This window comes from Durio zibethinus, chromosome 23 (genome assembly GCF_047325235.1).
Source record: "Durio zibethinus cultivar Kanyao isolate XHJ-2024 chromosome 23, ASM4732523v1, whole genome shotgun sequence".
NCBI lineage: Eukaryota > Viridiplantae > Streptophyta > Magnoliopsida > Malvales > Malvaceae > Durio > Durio zibethinus.
In genome coordinates this window covers 19,516,910-19,531,966 of record NC_143184.1, presented here as the reverse complement: position 1 = coordinate 19,531,966, position 15,057 = coordinate 19,516,910, and the positions used below count along the sequence as shown (strand labels likewise).

Below are 15,057 nucleotides of genomic sequence, written 5' to 3'. Positions count from 1 at the left end.
TTTATTGAAATACATGTAGATCATATGAAAGTGTTGAAAAAAAACATCGTGGAAACAATCTACAAACTAGAAATGATTTTTCCTCTAAACTTCTTTGATTTTATAGAGCATTTGCTTATTCACTTGCCTAACGAAGCAAAAATTGGTGAACCTGTTCATTATCGATGGATGTATCTATTCGAAAGGTAATATATTTCGATTGCCAGACATTAATGTTAATTAATTTAATTTTTCTTCAATACCATTTATGTTATGCTATGATGATGACTAGGTTTCTTTATCATCTCAAGAAAAATTGTATCAATTGAGCATTTGTTAAAGTATCAACATGTGAGGCATACGTTATCGAAGAGATCTCCACTTTTTGCTTATTCTATTTTAATCCAAATGTGTCAATAAGATTAAATCAAGTCTTACGTCCTGATGATGGGGGAGTTGTGAAATCAAAATGATTTTTTTTTTATTTTCACTCATCCTAGACAAGCATTGAATCCACAAGATAAGTCTCGATAGCTATCAATGGATAAGCATACCAAGGTATACTTATATGTATTATTGAATTGTAAAGAGATAAATCCTTACATTAAATGCTATGTCAACTCTATAATGTATGTTGCTAGTATACTAAAATTTTTCTAATTCATAATTGACAATGATAGGATATTTGATGACTTCATTAAAAAAGAATTTATAAATATAATTGATGCAGAATTGGAGAAAGTACGTGATGCAAGATTTCTACAATGGTTAAGATAATTTGTAAGTTTAGAGCATAATACCATATATGAATAGAAATTATATTTTCACAAATTTAAACAATGAGCAATTTTAATATTTTACGATTAAATAAGTTGAAGAGCAAAATGACGAAATTGATAATCGCCTAGTTGAGATAACTTATGGCCTCGAATGCATGTTTAGGTGTTTTAAAAGTTACTTTGTAGATGGTTTTAAGTTTTATACAACTAATTATGGCCAAACTCAAAAAATGATGAATTATAGGTATGTGTGAAAGGAAGTTGTTATAATGATTTTGAGCATGACTTTTATGGTATCTTGAAAGATATCGATGAGTTAGAGTGCTTTGAAATAGGGAATAAGGTTATACTTTTTAAACGTTATTAGTTTGACACAAAAAAAAAGGTAAAGATAAATCTCCATCATAGTTTTCTTAAAATTAAACACAATTCAACGCTTGCTACCAATGAACCATTTGTCTTATTGCGCAAGTACATTAAGTTTTCTATACAAGCTATCCTTCTAAAAGAAAATATTGAAATGATTGGTGGGCAATCTTCAAAATAAAAGCTAAAAGTACATATCAGCTAAGTAATATTGACGGAGATGAAGAACAAACAACTAATTTAAATGAAGAAATGTATCAAGAAGTTGAAATTCTATTCCATGAATGTAACTAAACAAATTTTAAAACACAAGGAGTCGTCATCAATCTTTTTTGACTAGATGTGATTGGCCACCTATTAATATTCACATTTTTAATAAAATTTTAAAATTAATTAAATTTCATTAAAAAGATAGTTTTAAAGTCTGTGAAATAGTTAAAGCTCAAGAGCCAGTTATGTGTGAAAAATGATTAGCATCCCATAACATCCATTTAAAACGATATCAATTAATTATGTGTTATCTTTTAAATTTTGACAAAAATGGTCATAAGTTTGGTGTTTATCAATAATTTCCTTGATTTATTTTATTCATCACAATTTTAACTTTTTTATTATTTTATTCGAGAAAAATAAACTAGAACCTTGTTATTGAAAAGTTTTAAAAAATATTTCAATAAGCTGGTATATTTGAAAGAAATTTCTCCCTAAGAAATTTGTTAAAACTCACTACTCTGACATGTTAATAATCTCATCCTCAGAAGCTAGTGTTTATTTTTCAAAAATGATGTGCATGCAATGCAAATTACAAAATATTGATGCCCATATTTTATTTCTCCTTTTTTTGAATAATTTTTTTTATTTTTTTATTATTTTCTATTTAAAGAAAAGAGAAACTTTTATTGTAATGAAAATTTTTATAAATACTCCAATGTGTTGATATTATTTAAAAAAATATCTTTTCACTTATAAGTTTCTTAGGCCTTACTACTCGAACAACCTCAGAATCTCATTATCAAGTAAAATTTTTTTTTCCTTCATTTTTATTTTTTTTACATTGATTACTGCAAAAATATAAAAAAAAATTCATCTTTTATCATTTTCCATATTTATCTTTTTATAATTTTATTTATTTTATTTTTTATGAAAATATTAATTATTTTTATAAATACTCCATTACTTTGGTAATGTTTTAGAAAAATATCCTCATCTAAAGATTTTAAAGATTCGTTACTTAAACATCCTTAATATCTCATCCTCAGAGATTTTAATTCTTATTATCATTTTTTATTTTTTATTTTTTATCATTTTTTTATTATTACTTATATTTTTTTCCATGTTTTTTCTTACATATATCTCGTAATTTACTAATTTTAAAACTCCAATTTTCCAATTTCTAAAAATATACACTTATTCTAAGTTTCAATAACATAAATATGCATTAATAAATAATTTAAAAATTAAAAAAAATCTAAAATCTAAAAAATTACCAAAAAAATAGCTAGCCAATGCCAGTCAATGATCCAGGGTCGATTTTCTACAATTCAAAGCAGTTATTGCTGGTTTGTTGTGATTTGGAGATGTTTTGACTTATTCAAATTGAGTTGGACCGATTCACTAGCTGTTCAACTAGATCGGTTGAAGGCTGATGAGAGATGTCGAGTCACGAGTCAATGCACAAATCTCTAGGTCGGGTATCTGGTTCACACAGATCTAGGGCCCTCCAAATGGCATCGTTTTGGGCTTTTGCTTTTTTTTTATAAACTAAACCTTTTTTTTTCATTTAATACATTCACTAAAAAAAAAATCTTTCAACCCAAAAAACTTCTCTAAATTTTATTCCTAGAAATGGTCGACCTCGCCACTATCCCTACTACGTCACCAGTCATCATCAATCATCGGCTACCATGGCAATGATTGAAAATTTCCTAAAAAACCCTAAAAAATTACTCTTAGTTTTTTTTTTTTTCTGTTTTGAGGCCTGTTCTTCCAAAATGCACCTTAAAAATCTAGATTTAAACAAAAAAATTTACGAATTTAAAGCCTAAGATCTTATTTTATGCTACTCAAAGCATCCCCATATTTTAGAATGCTCTTTACCTTACCAAGACCTTCCTCTCCACAAAAAAGAGTTTCAAACGTGTGTGATGGTGGTTGACGATTCTAGAATGGGTTTCAATGGTGAAAAATTATGGTTCAATGAGGGGTTATTGATGTAGGTTTATCCGAATGGGTATTTAATCATAGTTTGGGGATGGGTATTTTAGCTGCAAGTTAGGGGCTGTGAATGGTGTTTTGGGGTAATGATGGTGAAAGTTATTGGGGTTAGGATATAAAGGTGGCAGTGGATCTCAGGTCTGGTTAATGGTGGAGAGATTTAGTTTTGGGCTGTTGGCAATTGGGGATTACAATCGATGGTTTTTGTGATGCCAAAAGGGAATAGGTCTGGTTTTCTTAGTAGTGGTGAGCTAGGCTCATGATGGTAGTAGGAGATGGATGGTGATGGTGTTTGTAGGTTGATAAAGGTAGGGATTTTTGGTCCAAGTCCCCTCTCTAAAGAAATTAGCCTCTCTTTTATGTAGTCTATGGGTAAAAGAAAAAAAAAATCCTCAGACATAATCTTAAAATCATGGCATAAAATTAAGGGAAGCATATGGGAGCAGATGAAACATTAGGGAAAGAAAAAAATGAAGAGGTTGGTCAACCAACCTTGTCCTCTTTTTAACTTTCTCTATTTTTTCTTTTTTGACTTTCTTGTTTTTTAAATTAATAAAATAATATTCATAATTATTGTATTCAATAAACAATAAACATGATCAATAAATCCAAATTGGACACAAATGAAACTCAAGATCTATTTTGATCAACTTGGACAAAATTAGGTATCTACCATGAAATGTTACTATCTCAAAAAAATTTCATAATCCTACAATTCTAGTTGTTGGTGATTATAAATTTATTACAATTAATTTGAGAAGAAAAAGAAGAAGAAGAAAAAAATAATGATAATGATAATAAAACACATGAGTTAGCTTATTTTAGTAACGATTGATGTATTTAGCATGACTTTTAATGCTATATATAATGTTTATTTGATGTAGTCAGTACATGTGACATTAAATACAATACTTTGGCCTATTCTAATTATAATGTTTTATATGCTTATTTTTTTTTAATTTGCTCATTTCATCTAATGTTGTAATACTAAAGTAATATTATATATATTTGTTTTTTCTTTGTGCTTTAGGAATACTTATAGAATATTTTTATTCTTATAACAGTTATAATGGGACATCGTGCAAAGAGTTTTGTTCATCGAGATAGATATATAATAGGATTGATGAAAGGTGATACACATATCAAGTCATTTTCAGCACCAATAATAAATGATGCACCATATGGGTCGTTTTCAACACTAATGACAAATGATCCATCGATGAACAGCCACGTAAATAAAAAAAATAAGGGAACACAACAAGGCAAAGGACTAGGAGGCAAACAAAAACTTATTGACTTCATAGATTTAGACAAGCGCGTATGGCTTACTCCACTAGGAGATAGGTAATGACATAATTTTACTATTAATTTTTTCTTATTGTTATTTGTTTTTTAAATGATTCCTGCAGTTTAACTAATCTTACTAACCAATGGATGTTGGTAGTTGTTTTAAGCAATCATTAATTAGCCCAACAATTTTAGGCATAATTCAAGAAAATTTTATTGGTCCTTGGCCAACAAGGGGTAAAGTTCCTACATTAGTGAAGAATTTGATGTTTGATAAATTTAAGGTAGTAATTGGATAATTATTTTTTATATAAATTTATTTTATTTGAATGAAAAGTTCATAATCATGTCAACAACTTATTGTATCCCTATCTATTTGTTAGGAAAATGTTAATAGGTTGAGTCAGATGATGCTTTTGCTCAACTAGTATAGAACAATATTTCCAAGAATCGATTGAAAATTTTGATATCAGACGAGAGGGAATTGGTGATGAAAGAGTATGGAGTTGATAACATTATATACTACAAAAGGGATGGAGCGAAGGTGGATTATAACTCTGATTTGGGATGCTCTTTGAAAATGTATAGAGCACTCTGAAATGGCGAAACATCTCCGCCAAAGCTAAACAAAATTGTTAGATACAAAAAGAAGGAAGTATTACCAAGCGCATTGACAGTTCAATTACATTTCCTGTTCATAAAAAAATAACGGTATATCTTTTCACAAGTTATTTTTATCATCACATTTCAATTTTATACAAATTACATTGTTACATATTTCATTAAATATGTCTCAAAATGAATGTAGTCACTTGAGATACAACGAGAACCCACATTTACAGAAGTTTTCAATCACACGCATAGACATTTAGGGGGACGTGGTGATTTCATTGATAATAAGTCTAAAGTTGTCAACGTATATGCCTTTCCAATGATTTTATAAATTCTTTGAAATTGTTGCCTTCCTTTATTGAAATAGATAATATCTTGTGTGTTTTGAGATACAAAGACTTTGTAAGAGATGAAAATTATTGTGTATTATGCTTGTTGATGAATTATTTTTACTGTTACGTATTTAGTCTTTGTGATTCTGGTTGTATATTGTGATTGTTGATGAACTACTTTTATTGTTACATATTTAGTCTTTGTGATTTTGGTTGTATACTGTGATTATTGATAAACTACTTTTACAGTAATTGAAAACCTAAAATTGTGTGTATTACGATACAATGATTTTGTGAAAGGTAAAAACTATTGCGTATTTTGTTATGCTATTCTGGTTGTGTATTGTGATTGTTGATGAACTATCTTTATAGTAATTCAAAGCCTAAAAATTGTTAAAAATTTAGTATTGAACTAGTAGTGTTTTATGTATATTAAGATGCATTGACTTTGTGAGAGGCGAAAATTATTGTGCATGTTGCTTTGTGATTGTAGTTGTGTATTATGATTATTGATAAGCTACTTTTATAGCAATTGAAAGCCTAAAATTTGTAAGAAATTCTTTATTGAACTAGATAGTATATTTTATGTATTGCAATACAATGACTTTATGAAAGATGTTGTGTATTGTGATTATTGATGAACTATCTTTATAGCAATTCAAAACCTAAAAATTATGGGAAATTCAATATTGAACTAGCTAGTATTTGTACGTGAGACACAATAATTTTGTGAAAGGTGAAAACTATTGTGTATTTAGTAAATTAGAATGAAAATTATTTTAAACTTTTTGTAGGATAGTTATGCTACTGCATTATCTCAGAAACATAGTGAAGACTCTTCCAATCATCCAGATTTTGATCCATGGGCATAGACTGAAACTATTAGAGGGGTTGAAGCTATGCACACTCATGTATATGGCTTTGGATTTGTAGATGATCTAAGGAGCTACTTTACTTAAATCAGTCCAATGCTACAGTAACAACATCTCACTCAATTTATGAACCATCATTTGTGCCTTTTCAACCTCATATACAAAAACAAATTGACGAGTTAAAGATTAAGCTAAGGGCTAAGCTTAGGTTTTTCATGGATTAGATGATACAATTGATAAGGTCTAAATAATTTTCACAAAGACAATCTTCTAAACCTGATGACAGCAACGTAGATTCTAAATCATGAGATGCAGTAGCATAATGACATGCTTTTCAGGAATTGTATTATGGATTTTATGGATTTTAGTACTATATTTTATGAATTTTAACTTTATAATTTGGATTATTTTAAAGTTTATGTGGACATAAATTTTATGATGTGGATTTGATATTTTAATTAATAATAGATCGACAATAGACTTTTAAATAATTACAAATGTTTTATTTTTAATTTAAAGGTTTCTTAAATAATTATAAATAGAATTAATCAAATTATCGATGAAATTTGGATTTTACTGATGGATTTCACCAACAAAATTCTAGCTTTTAGTGGCGAAAATCACAAATTGCTAACGGAATACCAACAGAATACAGACAGAATATTGACAGAACATTGATGGAATACCAACATTTTTATCGACGAAAATAAACCTTTAATGATTGATTATCAACCAATTACCGATAGATTAATGATGAAATAGCGACAAATTACCAATGAAACATTTATCGATTGAATATTTACTAATGAAATTTTGTATCGATAATTACTAATAAAATTTTAAATTTATCGACAGAATTCTATTATTGACATATACTTACTATTGATGAAAATTCACATTGGTAAATTCCGTCGATAAATATATTATTTACGAAATTTAAACTATTACCGACAAAAAATTCCATCAACAAAACCCATTTTTTAGTAGTGTTAGGTGCTTACATATAGACTTCACAATTTAAAATATAATACAGTCACATGATACGATCATAATACAAAAAAAAAAGATATAAAAGTAATACAATTTAAAATTTTAATAATAATTATATATAAGTTTAACAAAACTAAAAATATATATTTCATATTTTCATTTCAACATGAATTATGACATGAAATTTTGTGCAAAACACAATATTAATACCTGAATTTTTGTATGTTACACAATATTGATACATGAATTAAAAGAATTACTTATGTGACAATTTTTAAATTTTATCAAGCAATCATGTATTTTTTAATATAATACATAAAATATATATCAACTATTAGTTTATATTTACAACATGCAATTATTTAAATTTTTATTATTTAAAATTTTAATTTATATTATTTTAATATAAAAAATGTGTCATTACTTATAAATAAAATTTTTAAAATTTTAAACAACTTAAAAAATATATATATGAAGAAACTTTTCAAATATTTAATTGCAAAAGTATTATTTAATATATAAATAATTTTAATGACTTTCAATTTATTAATAAAAATATTATTTGATATAAAAATATATGAATATTTTTTTAATTATTTATTAACTATACAATTTTTTACTACAAATGTTAATTTAATGGTATTTTCACTTTTTCTTTCATTTTATATCATAACAACAACTATTGGTTTTTCCATTCACATAGTACATGTATATCACTTGTGATTTTAATTCTGGCCGCCGCATTGTTTTCGATCTTATTGTCCATCCACGAGTAAAGTGATAAATTTGTAATTATTTTTATAAAAAAAAATTAATGTAATTATTTGCGGCAAGTTCCATTCCAGATGAATCATTCAGATGCAAGAGCACGGGGGCAGGAAGAAGAAGAGGTTAAAAGGTTCCTAAAATTGGCGGCAGGGCTTGGCGTTTCAGATTCTGAAAATCCCGAGTCATCTTGTTCCAGTCTGGGCCATTCTCTCGCCGTCTCTTACTTCCCTGACTCTGGCGGAAGAGGTCTGGCTGCTCTGCGTCCTATTTCTAAGGGAGAATTGCTTCTTAGAGTTCCAAAATCTGCCCTAATCACCACTCACTCTCTTTCCAAAGATGAAACATTGTCTCTTGCACTCAAAGCCCATCCTTCTCTTTCCCCTGCCCAGGTTTATTTATTTATTTATTTATTTATTTATTTGCAATTCAACTAAACAAGTGCTTATTTTGTTTTCATTTCAACGCAGTTATTTACTGTCTGTTTGTTATATGAAATGAGTAAAGGAAAGGCTTCACCCTGGCATCCTTACTTGCTGCTCTTGCCTCGAAGTTATACTACACTCGCCGCTTTCGGTGAATTTGAGACGCAAGCCTTGCAAGTTCTGTCTCCGATTTTACTTGTTTTGCTTTGCTTTCTTACATCAGCTGTATTGTATGTTTTTCTTACATTGCAATGCATATTAGGTGGATTACGCTGTCTGGGCTGCACATAAAGCTGTCTCTAAAGCTGAATATGAGTGGAAACAAGCCTCTACTCTGATGAAGGAACTAAAGCTTAAGCCTCCACTTCTCACTTTCAGGGGTTGGATTTGGGCTACTGGAACTGTGAGAATGTTTTTGGCCTTCTCTTCTTTTCATCTTTATTTATGTTGGACAACCTCAGCTTTAACTTTTTTATGCACATTTACACGCATGCATACAAGCACATGCCTGAGTATACAAGGATTCTATGTTATCTTATCATGTCTTTACATAACATTTTGATACATACATTCGTGTTCTCTCCTGCTAACCACTTTGTATATTGATGGAGGGTATTACAGTCTTACATCCCGTCAGTTCTATTTCTCTTTGGCCTTTTTTTCTTTATACACAAATAATAACAAGTTTTTACATCTGTTTATGTTGAAGATCTCCTCTAGGACATTACATATACCTTGGGACGAAGCTGGCTGCTTATGTCCTGTGGGAGACTTATTTAATTATGCCGCACCTGGTGAAGATGTGAATGGTTATGAAAATGTAGATAATTTGCAAAATGACTATGCCAAAGATGACTTAGATACAAATCATTTTCAGAGATTAACTGATGCTGCATATGAGGCAGATGCAGCTGCTTATTGCTTCTATGCTAAACAAAACTATAAAATGGGGGAGCAGGTACTTGAAATTCTTTCATATTACTCACGAACAATTAAATTATCACTTCTCCAATCAATTGCATTATTGTTCATCTTTAGCTTCATTATTCTTTTTCTGTCATAGTCTTTATCCTGGGGAAAATATTCTGAGGCATCTTTTTATAATTCTTTTTTTCAGTAAATCATTGTTTCGATGCCTAACAAAATGGCATAGGCATGAATGAGCTAACACTGATATAAGAAATTTAGAATGATGGTTTGTTCCATCTGAAATCCTATTCCGCTTGCAGAAATTCCACTAGCATGTGCCAAATGCCAGATGTCAAAAATGCTTTTATCCTGCAGTCCTCAACTTCCGTACTAAGCTGCAATTCGCATTAGTAATGATTTGCCATGAAGTAACTTTCCAATCCGTTTGAACCTGGGGGAAAACTGTATTACTTTTTGCAGACCATATCTGTTACACTTGTTGCAGCCAAAGCTAAACATCTCACCTTTCTATGCTGCCATTGTTGTTGCAAAATTTGGTCATCTATTGAATTTAGTCACTGGTTGAATTTAAAAGAAAACCATGCCTACTGGTTGAATCCCACACCAATTCTGACCACAACACGTATGATGTCAGTCTTTGAAAATCTGCACGCACTTAGAATTGACAAGATTCCTTCCTAGTTGGCATCTGAACTGTCTCATTTTATCATCATAGATAGCTTAATTTATTCAATTAATTGGCTAACAGGTTGAAAATGCAAGTCATTCACCGTGGGTAATCTCCATCTCCCATTACTCTAGAATCACAAACTTTGGCATGTAGAGAGATCAGTTTCATCATATAATCAACCCCAAGCAACCAACCATGCAAGTAAATTTTTCTGGTTTACTAAGAAAATGCTTGATCAACTTCTCTTTATTAATCCTCAACTCCAATAATTTACCAAATCCAGCTTCAATCCTATAGAAATGTGAACCCCGAATCTTCTTATTCTTTGAAAATCCAAATGCTTTTCTTCTTAAGCTTTGTGTTAAGCATCTATTGCACCCTAAGTTTTGCCTTGATGTGCTAGTATGTTTTACATGCTAGCCTTATTTCATATTTGTACGCATTCAAACTGCTACTCATCCTAGTTTTATTGCAACAGGACACTCTAGGCTACATAACCTACTTCTTTTGTTGAGTCTGGACCTTCCCGGAGAAACTTTCTACAGCTCTACTCCTCAAATAGTAGCTATGGAGATAATAAACACTGCTCAAATATATGTGCATGCTTGCTGAAACTGATTGCTCATCCTGCACTTTCCTAGCATCAAACAAGAATTTAGCTATTCAATATTCAGTTCTTTACCAAAATGTGGCAGTTTTTGGAAAACTTGCTTGAAGCAAGAGGAACTCGTAGGAATTCAACAGTTAGCTTCCCTTGAAGAATATCATGATTTGTTCTATTAGTATCAGTTGTCTCCTGTTAAAAATTGGCTTTTAGTAAAATTAGCACTAGAGAAATCTGATAGAAATCTTCAAGGGCAACTTTTGATTGTTGCACAGACCTCCCCATTGCAAAAAGCAATTTACCATCTGCATATATTATGTGTTTTGGCCCAAGGATGGAAGTGAAAGTCCAAAAACTACTTACCTTCTTAATGCATCTAGAGGAGTACTTCTTGGCAATTGTGAAGAAATAAGAACTAGTCTCCTGGCTTCAACTCTCAGCTTCTAGAAATGTAATCAAATAGGTAACCACTCACAAAGATGAAGAATTTAGAAGTGGTGACGCAAGGCATTATTGATGTCATAAAGAGGGAAGTGTTGGGCACGAAGCATCTCTTCTAGAAACTCTTCTCTATTTGTCTCATAGGCTTTTCTGAGAGGCTCTAATCTTATATTATACTGAAATAATTATTATGATGATAGTTACGAAATAGATTTGTCTGCTAGCAAGTTTTATCTGATATCCTTATTTCAACTTGAGTTTTTTTAGTGAGATTAGGAAACATATTTGATCTTTCAGTAGACTTTGAAAGTGCACTTAAAAAGTATTTCACAATATAATATAGACCAAAAATCATTCGTACTGGAAGGCAATCACATTTAGGAACAAGTTTAATAGAACTGCTGTTTATTTAATTAATTATTTATTTATTTATTTATTTCTCAAAACCTAAATTGATAGAAAGAAATTCTTGATAGACACATCTTACTGCTAATTTTGTTCCTTTTAAGAGTTTAATTGGATCAAGGTAGAAGATTTAGTGTTTTGTTGATTGCAATAAATATTGGGGGCTTAAATTCAGGGTTTTTTTTTTTTTTTTTAAACTTTTTAGCCTAATTGGTACAATGGAACTAGTTAAGGTCAAAATAGCATGTATGATTTATTTGTAACTCAAAGGTAACATGATGACTAACTATGTGATGACAAATGAAGCATAACATCACTTAATAGTATTAAAAAATTATCTCAAATTTTAAAGACAAAGAATACAAGATACTTTACTAGAAGACTTAACTAAAGGCTGAAAAAAACATTACTTAAGGAATTAATTATAACTAGCCACTCAGCTGAAAATCATAACTCAGACTTTCCAAAATCTCCAGAAAACATCAATTAGCATTAAAGTTGCATGTGGGCTTAAAACATGGAAATCCACTTGCAAATGCTTTTATGTTCAAAGGCCACTTCAAAGTCATCTTTGAACTGATTCAATAACTTGCGAAACTTTAAATATTCAAATCAGTGGTCATGAACAAATCTGACCTTAAAACAATCAAACAATACAAATGATCAATTAACCCATTTTTCATAGACTTCTAACCTATTGAAACCTTGAAATGGTCAGTAACCTAAGAAAACTTATCACAAATCAAGGTCGTAACTTCAAACCACTGAACTCAGCCTTAAAAAGGCAAAACTAAGCTTTAAAAACCAAAATTTGGTATTCAAATGCTATCTGGAGAAGGAAGAATGAGTTTCTCTCTTTCTTTCTGATTTTAGAGTAGTTTGGCTTTATTTTAAACACTTGGGATTTGAATCAGATAGTAAGGATGGATAAACTTTAGACACTTGGCAATGTGTTGTACAAGCATATCTTATTTATCAGATTTAAGTGATGAATCATCAATCAAAATGGGTTGGCAGCTAGCACTTAATGACTGCTTATAGCATGAGGTGTTAAAATTGTATCAATCTTGCAAAATCCTGTAATGTTTCTGAACCTATCCCATAAATTTCAGTATTTTCAAGTAATCACTTCAATGATTGGTAATTTATAACTTTAGCACATTAATGATCTGCAATTCATAAAGTAGTTCCTCAAAGTTTTGCAATTCATAAATTAGCACCTCAAAATTTTCATAATTATAAATCTATAATGTCGGATTTTTAGTTGCCACCCTCTACTTGTTTTCCTATTTCTAAGCCTTACATCATAAAGAAAAGAAAGTTTTACTTTACTCCTTTTTTTTTTTTTTTTTGGTTTAAACCCAAAAAAAATGGACATAAAAGAAAATTTAAGGCTGTTAGATGTTGGAGCCACTTGCCTTTTATTTGTGAGTGAAGGTTTGTTTCAACATGAAAGAAAAAACAATTGCCAAATTTCATTCTTTTCTTCATTATGTGGAACCTTTAATAGTTCTTGCTGTTTTTATTGGTTGGCTAAGTAACTGAAATGCTAATTGTTTCATGTAGGTTCTCTTGAGTTATGGAACATATACAAATTTGGAGCTTCTTGAACACTATGGGTTTCTCTTAGAGGATAATCCAAATGAGAAAGTTTTTATTCCATTGGAGCTTGACATACATTGCTTTAGTTCTTGGCCAAAAGATTCACTGTACATCCATCAAAATGGGAGACCATCTTTTGCTTTGACGTCTGCTCTGCGTTTGTGGGCAACTCCACCATATCAGCGGAAGTCCATAGGACACCTAGCTTATTCAGGATCTCAGCTCTCACAGGGCAATGAAATATCTGTCATGAAATGGATAGCTAAGAAATGCCATGCTATATTGAAAGATATGCCAACATCAATTGAAGAAGACAAGTCGTTGCTCTCTTTCATTGAGAAAATGGAGGACTTTGATAACCTGTGGGAGTGGGGAAAGGCTGCTTCTGCATTTGGAGGGGAGTTTTGCAAGTTTTTGAAAGCATCAGGTCTGAAAAGTGATGATGAGTTAATACCGTCTGGGAGGACTAAAATGTTGATAGATAGGTGGAAATTAGCAGTCCAATGGAGGCGTATTTATAAGAAAGTTCTTGTTGATTGTATTTCACATTGTACTGACATCATCAATTCTCTATCTGGTTAGAATGGATCTCAGCCAAAATCTTTCATATCAACATGAATATTTCATTTATTCCTCCCCATACACAGGACACAGTAGTCTCCAAATCCTCCATTCTAATTACTGAATAGGTTTTTATTGGAAGGGGCAGGAGGGGGTGACCGACCAAAGATCTTCTAAAACTTGGACCAGGCCCAAACGAAGTTGGTCTTATGTTGGCCCTACGAATGGAGGGATTGATCCACAGTAAAAAATTTTGAACTGACCTTGACTGGAGAGCTGGCCTTGTGGTCTTCATTCTAGCACAAGGATCACCCACCTGATTCATGCTCGCTCTTAGGTATGGATTGTTGAACTTTGGATGTAAATCCTTACCTCTAAGCAAGTACAGAAAACCACAAAGAATGTACTAATCCAAAAAAAAAAAAAAAAGAAGAAGAAGAAGAAGATAGGAATCCAAGTGGTTAACATCAAATCTCTACAGAAAGAGAATGTTATTACCAAAACTCTATATCATTTCCTTTCAACCTCACATTTTTCGGGAAACCAAGTATAAATTAATTTTGATTTGACGTGTAAACAAACACTCGAAATACCCTAAAAAATGCAGATACCAACTTTAGCAAAACTCTGAATCCTTGATAACCCTTTGTTTAAAAAAAGATGAGAATGTGAATCTTACAAAAGATGGCAAATTCGAGTATCAATCAGGAACACTCTAACAATTATAGTCACAATGACTTTAAACCACTTCCTCTCCATGAGCATTTGAAGCATTTTATGTTAACAAAAAATCAGAACTAGTTATTGATTATTAATTATAAACCTCTTAATCTTTTCCATAACAAACTTTCTCCCAAACAAGAAAACCCTTTTTACAAGTTTGTCCCAAGCAAAATTGTTCTCAAAATTTGATCTCCAAGCAAAATTTTTATAGTTTAAATATCCATCCTTCAGAGATACAAAATAACCTTCTATATCCCGCAATACAATTCAGTGGATACTTATAGCCTTTAAATTGAATATAGCTGTCACTTCCCAAAAACAATGACAAATTTCTGCTCCTATTCTTGTCGATACCCTGATCTACATTGATGACATTCTATTTGATTCATTAATTTATTTTGTGTGGATATATATCCAAATCTCAATTTGTGCAGTACTAGTTAGGAAGGAAACCCATTGATAAAAGGAAGGAAACCAAGTGATAAAAGCATACCACTTAA

At 30.7% G+C, this 15,057-nt stretch overlaps 1 protein-coding gene across 2 annotated transcripts; it reads left to right on the top strand.

Annotated features, from left to right (window-relative positions):
- The first annotated feature begins 8,124 nt into the window (after positions 1 to 8,124).
- Positions 8,125 to 13,886, top strand: SDG40 (SET domain group 40). Of its 2 annotated transcripts, XM_022916298.2 has the most exons (5): positions 8,125 to 8,588; positions 8,667 to 8,798; positions 8,884 to 9,024; positions 9,331 to 9,579; positions 13,238 to 13,886. In XM_022916298.2, exons 1-5 carry the CDS (start codon positions 8,277 to 8,279, stop codon positions 13,853 to 13,855), a joined length of 1,452 nt encoding a protein of 483 aa, XP_022772033.2. In that variant the 5' UTR covers positions 8,125 to 8,276; the 3' UTR covers positions 13,856 to 13,886. The 2 variants fall into 2 exon arrangements, with proteins under 2 accessions (XP_022772033.2, XP_089608447.1); XM_089752321.1 differs by lacking the exon at positions 9,331 to 9,579 and having other exon boundaries at positions 8,145 to 8,588.
- Positions 13,887 to 15,057: the final 1,171 nt, after the last annotated feature.

What these genes read in the sequence shown, in the direction of transcription:
- SDG40 (XM_022916298.2), top strand. Translation starts at nt 8,277, where the DNA reads ATGAATCATTCAGATGCAAGAGCACGGGGGCAGGAAGAAGAAGAGGTT. An exon ending in CTTCTCTTTCCCCTGCCCAG is followed by an intron (nt 8,589 to 8,666) that starts GTTTATTTATTT and finishes ATTTCAACGCAG; the next exon opens with TTATTTACTGTCTGTTTGTT. An exon ending in ACTATAAAATGGGGGAGCAG is followed by an intron (nt 9,580 to 13,237) that starts GTACTTGAAATT and finishes TGTTTCATGTAG; the next exon opens with GTTCTCTTGAGTTATGGAAC.